General features: G+C 30.8%; 1 protein-coding gene across 2 annotated transcripts in view; it reads left to right on the top strand.

Moving 5' to 3' along the window:
* SSBP2 (single stranded DNA binding protein 2) overlaps window positions 1–11,191 on the top strand; it is a 262,630-nt gene that overhangs the window by 198,471 nt on the left and 52,968 nt on the right. For both annotated transcript variants that reach the window (XM_011377651.2, XM_011377641.2), the window contains one exon: window positions 7,719–7,778. In XM_011377651.2, coding sequence (XP_011375953.1) covers window positions 7,719–7,778 — 60 coding nt within the window. The remainder of the gene's footprint in view (window positions 1–7,718; window positions 7,779–11,191) is intronic.

Genomic DNA, 11,191 nt, shown 5'->3' with positions numbered 1-11,191 from the left:
AGTAAGGTAGATATTTGATCTTTATGTAATTAATATAATTACTTAAAGATAACTCACATTTTTTTCAGGCTGTACATCACTTTTTACTTTTGTGATTTTGCCTAAATGTTGGTGGAAGCAGATTACTTTTTGGCAAATAATCATTTTGTAACAGGTTTTTGGACTGAAGATGGTTATGTGCTAAAGACAATTTGATTAAGAAAGCAGAATGTTTCATGTTCTTACTCAAATGCTGAACCTTTTATTAATGGAAAGAAAATATGTAAGTTTTGTGGAGGAAGGGAAAATGTCCCCTCTTTTTCCTGTTAGTTCTGGCTGGTCTAATAATCAAATTGACATGAGACAGATTAACAGGTAAAAATAACCAAATTTTCTACACAAGGGGAATTTTCATAAGAATATGCAACCCAGAGACAAATCAGGCACTTGAGGCTTGTATGTCATCTTGAGCTAAGGATAAAGGGTGGGATATATCGGTAGAGGTTTGAGACTTCAAAGTGGAGGAAGGCAATTCACATGGAGATACAAAAGCAAATATTTGGTAACAAATGTTTGCTGGGCCATCTTTAACACTGGGACACAGAGAGAACTTTGATGATCAAAGGGGCCTTGCTAGGTTCTTCTCTGTCTGCCACACGCTAGTTCATATTAAACTATGATTACCTATGATAGTTCCCTTCCCGGAGCAGATCCTCTATCTAATTTTTTTAGGTAGTTAGGGAGAAGGTCAAAGGTTCTTCCTGAGTCTTTGGTTTCTTATAAATAACCAGCTTCATATAATCAATATCCCAAAGAGGCATATTTTGAAGTGGCAAAATTTGCTCACCTTCAGCTGTAATATGTTGTTTCTGAAACCTAAGAATTATAGCTTTTTGAATATATTTCAATCCAAAACAGCTAGTCTCCCATGTATAAACACGGCACTTTATGAAACAAACAACTGAGAGATGAGACACTGTATGGAATTGTTAGCATTTTTCATGGCTGGTCTGTGCTTCAGAAAAAGATCAGTAAGTTACCACAGTTTCTTTGCCAAATCATGCATAAATTAACCTGACATTCTTTTATAACAAAGAGTGGTTACTAAATACTACTACTCTATAAAATTGCCTAAGAATTATTATTTTTAACTCTGACACCCCAGGAATAGTAAGAGAAACCTGAAAGCAGTAGAAGAGGATAAAAGGCCTTATTATCATCTGAATTGTAAGTTCTCTTATGTGTTGTTGATATGGATATTTTAATTATAATTCAGTATCTTTTTGGGGTCTCCAACACTTTGTTCATTGCCTACTTTTATTAGGTCCTCTGGAAGATATAATTTATCCTATTCAACCAAGTAGAATTTCCCCCTCTATACATATTTTATAAGCATTTTCTCATTAGAAAACCAGATATACCATGCCAATACTGTGGCTTAGTCTTCACAATATTAATAGATACTACCTAATTTTACCAAGACAGTATTTCAACAATAAATTGGTCGGGTGAGATTTTATACGAGAGAACCAAGCTTTATTATATCTTTTGCTGGTTCTGAGAGTTTTTCATCACTCTTGTTCATTCACTCAGTCACTGAGCCAGCTACAGAACCAACCAAATATTTATCTAATGCTACTCTGTATACTCTCTCTCAGAATATGCTTCTTTCACTTTCTCATGAACCTCATTATAAAGTTATCACGTTATAATGAACAGTTTAATTATAATGAAGTTTCTCTTCTAATAATACCACATCTATTTACCACCATTCTCCACACTTCTACAATTCCCTGTTGGCATTTGACATTAAAAACACAAGTAAATAGACTAATGACTACATATATTATCAAAACTCCACCAAAAATTCAAGAAAAGAGAGATAAAGCTTATGAAATTTATTTTTATTTCAGTTGTCACATTTCTTTTATTCCGGTGAATCAAGATAACATGCTAATTAGTGTTTTTTAAGCAAATTAACTTGCTTACATGAAATGCTACTGCCTTTTCAGCTTTTCATGGTTGAGTGGTAGGAAGGGTAAAGAATTCTTTAAGTGAATGGTTGCACAGCTGCTGGGTGGCATAGGAGGAGGTGCCTAGGCAGACAATTTATTTATGGTCAGTTGGTCATGAGAATGAAATATGCATACCTGCCTTTATTCTATAAATATATTACTGTAGTAGGACATTGCAGCAGTAAGAAAAGTAAAATGGTAATTAAGAAATTTGGTATTTGCTTTTGTTTTACATAAAATAAGGAGGTTGAACTAGTAAACTCTAAAAAGATAAACTTTCTAGTCTAAAAATATGTCAAAAAGTATATTCAAATAAAATTTTGTAAGTCATTTTACTATAATCGTACAATACAGAACTTATAAAACTTCAAGTGATTTGGGGAAGTAAGTCATTTTTTAAGGGAGTGTTCATTTGCTAAATTGTTTTTGTAAGTTCATGTTTACTTAGACTTGGTAATTGTGTAGTATTTCAGTCACTTAGAAAAATATTTTTTCAAAAATAGAAGCAAATTTCACATGAATAATTTTGTCCTCAAAAAAGTTCAAAGTTACTTTGAATTACATAAGTCCTGTATAATTATATATTCTAGAATATACCTCAGACTTCTCAATTAGAAGTATAAACTAATTGCTTCAATTGTCCACTCTAAAGAAGTTAGTGTTATCCTTCTCTTCATTATTGATCCATTCTAAATTATGCTCACAAAATAAAATATAGTATACAGAAAATGCTTAGATGTTTGGCATTTTAAAGAAACTTTTATTTTTAATGATTTAAAATTTTCTTATCAATTTGTTCTTAAAGATTAAATTTAAAGAGTTTCTAAAGCCACGTCGAAATATTTAACATAAGATATAAGCTCATTTATACATTGCTACATCAATTTAAATGATTCTAATAAATACCAGTTTTACTTTATGGATTTATTACATTTTGAAGCCTCACAGGAAGGTAATTACTTGCTCTGGGACAGTTTTGTGTTCTTTCCTCTGAAGTGGGTTTTCTACCTATCAAGGCACACATTATACTGCAGTGCAGTAAATCCTCTATGATAACGGTTTGAAAGTAGAAGGAAAGGAGCCTAGAGGGGTTCTTTAAAGAGGAAATGACATTTAAACTGGCTCTCGGAGGATTGATAGAAACTTACTTGAATGAGAGAGAATACAGAGTAATCTCAAGTAGAAAATATTCTGATGTTGATAAGTCATATTTGTAGGTTTTTAAGAAACTATTATTGTTAGAAAATATTAACAAAGTTAATAACATTTGAGCAATGTTTTAAGCAAAAAAAATGAGCAAAATCATTTATGCACACTTTGATCTTGTAGCTATTAGAAGTTGTGCTTAAAATGGTTTTAATCACCTATAATTTGAGTACTGATAAATTATTTCTAAAACAATTTACCAGTACTGAAAATTTACCATTGGGGGGAAGGAGTTGAAATCTTCAGAGAGAAAGAATTGGACTGAGCAATCCACTTTCAACTAGAGTGAGGAAAGAGAGCGGGTTGCTTATAATTCTTAGGGAATTGAGATAAATCGTTAAGGGGTTTATGAAAGACCAAATAAAAAGAGGGAGACTGCTACTTTCCACTAACAGAAAGGGCAAAGAAAAAAGAAAAATCTCTCTTTAGAAAAGAGAAATTAGGCAAAGCGGAAGTTTAAAATTCCATGAATAATTCTTGATATAATGGAAAATAACAATCTTTTAAAATTGAATGAAATTTATACTGAAATAAATTATGATTCTAAATGGTATGATCATTTCTCTAAAAGACTACTTGGAGGAAATGAGCTGAATACTTGATTTGTATTTCTGTGAGTTTTTTTTTTTCTTTCTTTCATTTAGTGAGCAAATATTTATTGATTTTCTGGCTTTGTATGTATATTTATTCCTTTCGCTTTGGGTTATCCCATTCATTCTGGGCAGACAACTGAAACATATAGAAACAAGAATTTATGTCTATAAATGTACTTTCCATATGTAACAGCGCCAACTGTGTTACTCAACTTATAATCTTACTCCATGAGTTTTGTCTAATTTTGAAAACTTTTTTAATAACATAACCTTGATTTTCAGTCATTCATAGCACTACATGCTCTAATAAGGATGATATAATATGACTTTTGAGGGAAGGCACCAGATTGAAATATTATTTTCTTTGGGTTTTCATTGATACTTGCCATTTGGTGAAGAGAACATTATATTTGTTCCAGATTAGTGGACTGATAGTAGAAAACAGTTTTTTCTAGAAAATTATTCCTCCTATTTATTACCAGACTGCGATCCTTGAAAAACCCTAAGCAGAGGGTAGTGATCTTTATCGGCCTTATTCACTGATATGTCCAACCACTAGAACAATGCCATTGTAGGTGTTTAATAAATATTTGTTGAATGAAGGACTGGCTCTCTAGCATACCTTTTAATCAATAAGTACAGCTTTTTTATTCTCCCAATTGCCTTTTGATCTGAACAGAACATAATTGTTGGTGTATTTTTTCCTTTAATTAGGTTTTCTTTTTTTCTCTGGAAAGCACAGAAATAAGTTTCTCCAACTCATTGATAAAGATGGTGTGTGCCTTAGGATCATGTGCTTATATCCTCACCCCCTACCCCACACATTTCAAATACTTATAGATATTTATAATATACTAATATTTATACTTAAAGGTAATGCTGGGAATAATTAACACAGAATCATAGGGTTTTATTTTATTGATTTTCCTAGGAGACATTAGAGAACATCTAGTCTAACTTCCTCACTTTAAGGTTAAGATAACTAAATCCCTGAAAGGTTATTTGCTCAGGGCCCCTTTGCTGATTATTGGTGGTGCAAAAGGCCTATAGAATCTAGGTCTTTGACTCCCAGTCAAATGTTTTTTGCACACACTTAAATATCTTTTTCCAGGAAAGGGTTTTTCCAGTTAATATATTGATTCACCATCGTGATACCTTCAGGCAAATATTGTGATGCCCAAACTATTAAAAAATATTTTTTTTTTGCCCCAAATATAACGTATAAGAACATTTCATAGTCAAGAAGTCTTGGAGAACCTGTTCTTCCGAGGTTATTAATGCAGAGTATCCACATGTCTGTCAATAGATGTACTTTTATAGTATTAGTAGGTAATCTCCTAGATTAGTAATTTACCATAAAAGAATTTAAATTTGTTTTAATATCTTAAATTACATTTGAGAGCAAATTGACTTCTGAATAGTGAAGTACAAATATTTGTACAGGATATTCTCAGTTGCTAATATTACAAACTCTTGGGTTCTGTTGCTGTATCTGTACCTCAACAAGTAGGCAGTCAAGGACCTATGTGGTTAACCACATGGCGTAAGGTAAGGATCAACCTGGATATTATGAGCTTATGTTATAACAGCACAAATTTGATATTGAAAATGCTTTACTCATAGCAATCTTTATATTTTAGATAAAAGTAGTAGATTTTTGTCTAAATTAACCAGATTTTTGTCACTTTTTTGCTTTAATTATGTAGATACAGATTAGAATTAGTAAGTGATTTTTCTTTTCTTTTCTTTTCTTTTCTTTTTTGCCAAAAAAACACAAATTTGAACTTCTTGGAGGAGGACATACAAGAGGAGATAGCTAAAGAGAGATTCTGTCTCTCTCCCAATCTTATTCTGTCAGGACCTGCAGGGTCCCAGCTGTTATGCGCACTGCTTCTTCCTCTCAGCAGTCCCTTGATGAAGCCTCACAGTCAGATAAGAGAGTATGATGACAATCCCATTAAAACATATTTACTCACAATGCCATTGATTGCAGAAAAAATTTCTCTTTTCAAATAGTTCATTACACTAATTCTATAGCATCACTTTACATTCAGATGAACATGCAAAGCTCAAATGCTCTGTTTCAAATAAGGCACATCTCAATGTTTATCTCAGTATTTGGTATTTAGTAATATTTTTAACATAATTTCTACCTTGTACTTCATTTCAAAATGAATTTATTATAAATAAGAATTATTAGTAACCTCTTTTTTCCCCATGTTTCAAAAACTAAATCGAAATTACACTTTGGATTAGTGAATATGTCATAAAACATTCCTTTGTGAAAGAAAGGCAACCATTCTAAAACCAATGACACAATATTTAATTATTAAACATTTTTAAGTGAGTCCAGAATTTAAATAGACAGTTGCAGAAATGAAATTAGGTGATTAGGAAAATAGCAGAGGAAGTGTGAATATTGGGATATACTAGTTGATAGTATATTAAACTAATTAATCCAGTTTGGAGTTTCAGAAATGATAAAAGAGATGACTTTGATCAGGTTTGTGTAAACTAAGCATTTTTTAAATGTTAAGCTTGGAAAATCCACTTAAGTTATATCAGCTGGAGGTGACAATATTACCTGAATGATCCGCTGTTTCTGTTCATTTAAAATGATCTCCTGGGAATACTTTAACACATAATACTACAGTGAGCAGAAAGCCATATTGCTTGCTTAATTCTAAAGTTCCTCTTGTTGGTTTGTCCAGACCTTGGATTTTATTTTTCAGATGCTGCTTTTAAAATAGCCCTAGAAAATATATGTAGCTATGAACTATAGGCCTAATTTCTAAAAAATATTTGTAGAAAATACATTATAAATGTGGAATTTAATTATGTAAAGTATTATAGATTTGGCTTGCCCAAACCTTAGTTAAATTGATTCTTTATTTACATTTATTCTTAATATTTTACTTTATAACATTCAACTTTTTTGAGTTAATAATTCGCTTATGTTTCATGAAAGGAATAATCTTGCATTTAAGTGAATTGTGTATCATGAAGTAATTAAACAAAATTATATTATTTTAATATAGCTTATAGAAAAAAATAAAAATGGAATTTTGAATGATTTTAGGAATAACTTCAAAAAATTTGATGCCTAAATCTGAGTGATCAAAAATATTCTTCTGTTCAACCTTGGACTATCACTAAAATGATATTTTTAGGATATTCTTCAAATAGTTATTTTTTGAGTCAACATATCTTAGTTTCTGATTCATTAATAAGATAAATTGAATTGAGTTTTAATATAAGACCATTTTTTCTTTCATTGAAAGTACACACATCATAAACAGTTAGGCTCAAACTATGCAAAGAAATTACATCTTTAAAATTTATAATCAGTTTTGAATCACACCAAACCCTCATTCAAGGAAAACCAAACCTCTTTAGCCACAGTAACTCTTGGAAAAGAAATTTCTTTACCATTTTAAACAGAGCTACAAAAGAAAAGGTGAAGAAATTTGTGAACTTTAAAATTATTGAAGGAAATTGATAACCAAAGCTGATAAATCGGCCAAAAGTATATACTCAAGACCCAGTTTGTTAATGATGTAGCCAGTAAGGCTGTTCGTGAAGTCTTAGCACGGAGATTCAATTGCCTAAATTTCTTAATCCTTTTTGCCAATTAGGCATTATTCTCTTAAAAATAATTCAACATTTTAAATAAATTGCTATAGTTACTTTAGTCATCTTTGATGTTTTTACTTTTTCTTTGGAAAATTTTCCAGATAGTCTACAAAAAATAAAATTTAGCAGTGACTTTTCTTAAAAGCAATTAGTCGACTGAAAGCAGACAGTAAATTGATTTATGTTTTGTATAATTCTAAAAAAATTTAAAGCAGTTTATTTTCAGTGTATTTTACATTGTGCCGTTTTTGTTTTGTTTTGTTTTGTTTATTTGTTTGTTTTATTTTAATAGCCTTTTATGTCACCTCGGTACCCTGGAGGTCCAAGGCCCCCATTGAGGATACCTAACCAGGTAAGATTTATGTGCTAAAGTTTTTGTTGTTGTTGTTGTTGTGCTTTTTAAAGAATCAATAAAGGTCTTGAAAATGTCACAAATATTTACCTTTATCCCTTCTCTATTCCAGTTAATGCTGCTTCTAGTAATATATAATCTACTTCAGGTGTTGGCAAACTATGCCCCATAAGTTGGCTGACTGTTTTTGTAAATAAAGTTTTATCAGAACACAGCCACACTCAATTCATCTATGTATTGTCTTTGGCTTTTTTTATACTGCAATAGAAGATTTGAGCAGTCATGATAGAGACCATATATGGCCTGCAACCCTAAAGTATTTACTATCTGGATCTTTACAGAAAAAAGTTTGCTGACCCGTGGAGTCTACCATGTACTTTGAAACTAAGTTTTAAATACGCATAATTTTGGTTAATTATACTCTCATTTAAAGGATGGCAATAAAATTTTCTATGAACATAATTTTTTAGTTTTATATATTTTCAATATCACGGCTGTAACATTCATATCAATTTTGCCCAATTATGTTGGCATATTAGGCATATAATTAGCTGCTTCTAGAAGGTTTAGATCTATTAATAAATAAATTAACAAATTATTAACAATAACAATTATTAACAATAGATCTTCCGATTTTTTTTACCTACAAGAGCTCTGAGATTTCATAAACTTTTGTCCTCAGATATTTTTTAAGCAATATCATAAATATTTATTTGCTAAAGCAAATAAAGAACAATTTTTAATTTTCAAGGAGTTTACAGCTTAGTTTTAGGGTATAGACAACATACACATATATAACACAAAAATAAGTTAAATGCTTAATTATATGGAATATTTATATCAAGATCATTGTTTTGTCACTTTAATTCTGTCATTTGTATACTTCAGCATTTTCCCACATCTAAAGTAAACCTGTTATCAAAATAAATTCTTTTCCTTTCTTTATTTCCACTTTTTTCCTGACCAGAAATGGAAGAAAGTTGGGCTAATACATTTGATAGCAACAGAGTCTGCTTCTCCTTACTGACTCTTACTGAAATTATGCAGTGTCTTTGAAGTGTCCCAGTTTGCTAGTGTTCTCTGGTTCAAGTGCGCAGCAAGGAGTGCCAGTCCCCCCAGGGGAGGACTTTAAGCAGGAAGCAGTGTTGGAAGCCCTCCTATTAGCAGCTGGAAGAGTTTTCTCCTGCAGACTGAATCTGCATTCAGTACATAGGGCCACGGGAACATTGCATTAAATAGGAAAGGGAAGTGCACAGATGCCAAGCGTTTGAACATTTGGGAATTTTATTTTCTCTGTGGGTAAACCTGTATATATTAAGTCAGATCTACTTACATAGGTGTCTGAGTCTTTTAAATTTCTTTTTAAAGGACAGAAGGTTACATCTTTTATTGGAGTCTTCTTGATGTTTCAGATATCCCATTCAGAGTTTTGTATATTACTCAGATCTAAGAGATTCCTGAAAATATAAATTAGGGAAATGTGAATTTCTCGTATAAGTGTGTTTTTAGAATTTTTATGACTTCATATATTCCATATTAGTAATGACTAACTGGGGGAGTTATTGGAGCTACATCCATTTGACATTGTTGACATCCTATGGTGTATAGGTTTCATACCTGTAGCGACTGGCAAAGTGAAAGACACACTTTTAGGAAGAAACATGGATGGGTTGTGGGGATGCAGAACTGTAAATCTAGATTGTTTGAAATTTTTTTAAAACAAGTTTATAATGGCTTCGGATTTTTTAAAAAAGAAATCAAAAAGTTAATAGTAATTGTTATGATACAGACTCTTTTTCCTCAAGAATTTAAAAATCTTTACCTAAGCATATTTTAAAACAATTGTACTCTTTTATGAATGGCTCTTTTTTGTCCCCTAACCAACAGATAGCTAGTTAAGCTTTATTAATTCAAACATCTAACTTTCAAATTTATAATAATTTACATTTATACTATTTTAAAAATAATTTTCTGAACACATTAATTGGGTTAATAGTGTAAACATATTGTCTTAGGAAATGTTTAACCTATTTAGGAGCATAACCCTTTCAAACAACAAAATGGATCTCCAGTTCTATTTTGGAGTCATTAAAGTAGACTTGGCAAAACTTTTTGGTGATTGATTTGAAAGATATATATGCAAGTTAATTTTAAATATTTTTATTTAGTCCTCATTTAAAATGATCACAAATGGATGAAATTTTGTTTTATTGATGGATGTATCTAAGAAAATAAAAAATGAAAAATATTAACCTCTTCAATGGTGTTAACTAATCATTTTGAATATGTTAATAAGCAGATCCTTCAGAATTTATAATTATTATGTTAGACTATAGATTTTAATTTAAGTTCTCCTGAGCTCGTTTTCATGGTTCTGGGCTAAATTCACCATGGTTTATACTGTTTGTATATTCATAGGACTGGATATTTAGTATATGGTATAATATCACTATGCCAAGAAATATATGAAATAGTAAAATGATGAAATAAAAGTCAAATTACAAAACTATACAATATGGCAAAAAGTAAATATATATGAAAGAACATATGAAACACAGAAGTGAAGTCCAGAAAATATTTTTGACTACAGTTTTACACTGAAATTTGTTTAACTGTCAGAATGGGTCATTGGTGTTGAAGCATCCATAATTACTTGCAGTGTAGCAGATCTTTATCCTTCTCCTAGATGAAATCTCTAATTGGAAAAATTCATAATATTCATTCAACACTATGGTAAGGAAACCAATGAAGCCAGAAATACAGACTGTTAATTAACACCAGGAATAAACTATCGATTTATCAATCCTATATAATTTTGAGAATTTATACTCTATTTCTGACCATTCTTAAAACTTTGTCAACAGGTATATGAACTGAGATAATACATAGTACAGTTGACCATTTTGTATTCTAAAGCCGATTTTGGTATTCTAAAAGTACATTACATCTAATTATTTTACTGAAACTCTCAAAGATATTTGTCCAATAACAGATGAGTGGTTAAATAAATTTTAACATATCTAAATGGTGAGATAGTATGCAGCTATTAAAAGTCATGTTATAGAATTAAATTTATTGATATGATAAAATGTTTATGTTATATTACCAAATGTGAAAAAGAAGGCACAAAACATATTTAGTACATCACCTATGTTATGCCACTGTATGTACTCAGAGAATTTCCCCCACTCATGTGGCCCACCTCCATGCACACACACTTGTCAGAAAGACTGTCAGGACCATAGCTTTTATTTCTGGGTGGTAGGATTATGAGTGAATTTTTTTTATTCTGTATTTTTAAAGTTTGTATTGAGCAGTTATTTCATTTGTGATTAGGAAAAGGTATTATTAGTTATATAGAGAGATAAATAAAAGTATAGATATTTTATTCTCTGGTTATTTAATATCGTATA

The sequence above is a fragment of the Pteropus vampyrus genome, unplaced genomic scaffold, assembly GCF_000151845.1.
Source record: "Pteropus vampyrus isolate Shadow unplaced genomic scaffold, Pvam_2.0 Scaffold11, whole genome shotgun sequence".
In the NCBI taxonomy this organism is placed as follows: domain Eukaryota; kingdom Metazoa; phylum Chordata; class Mammalia; order Chiroptera; family Pteropodidae; genus Pteropus; species Pteropus vampyrus.
Note: the sequence above shows the minus strand (reverse complement) of the source record. Positions and strands in the feature narration are given on the sequence as shown.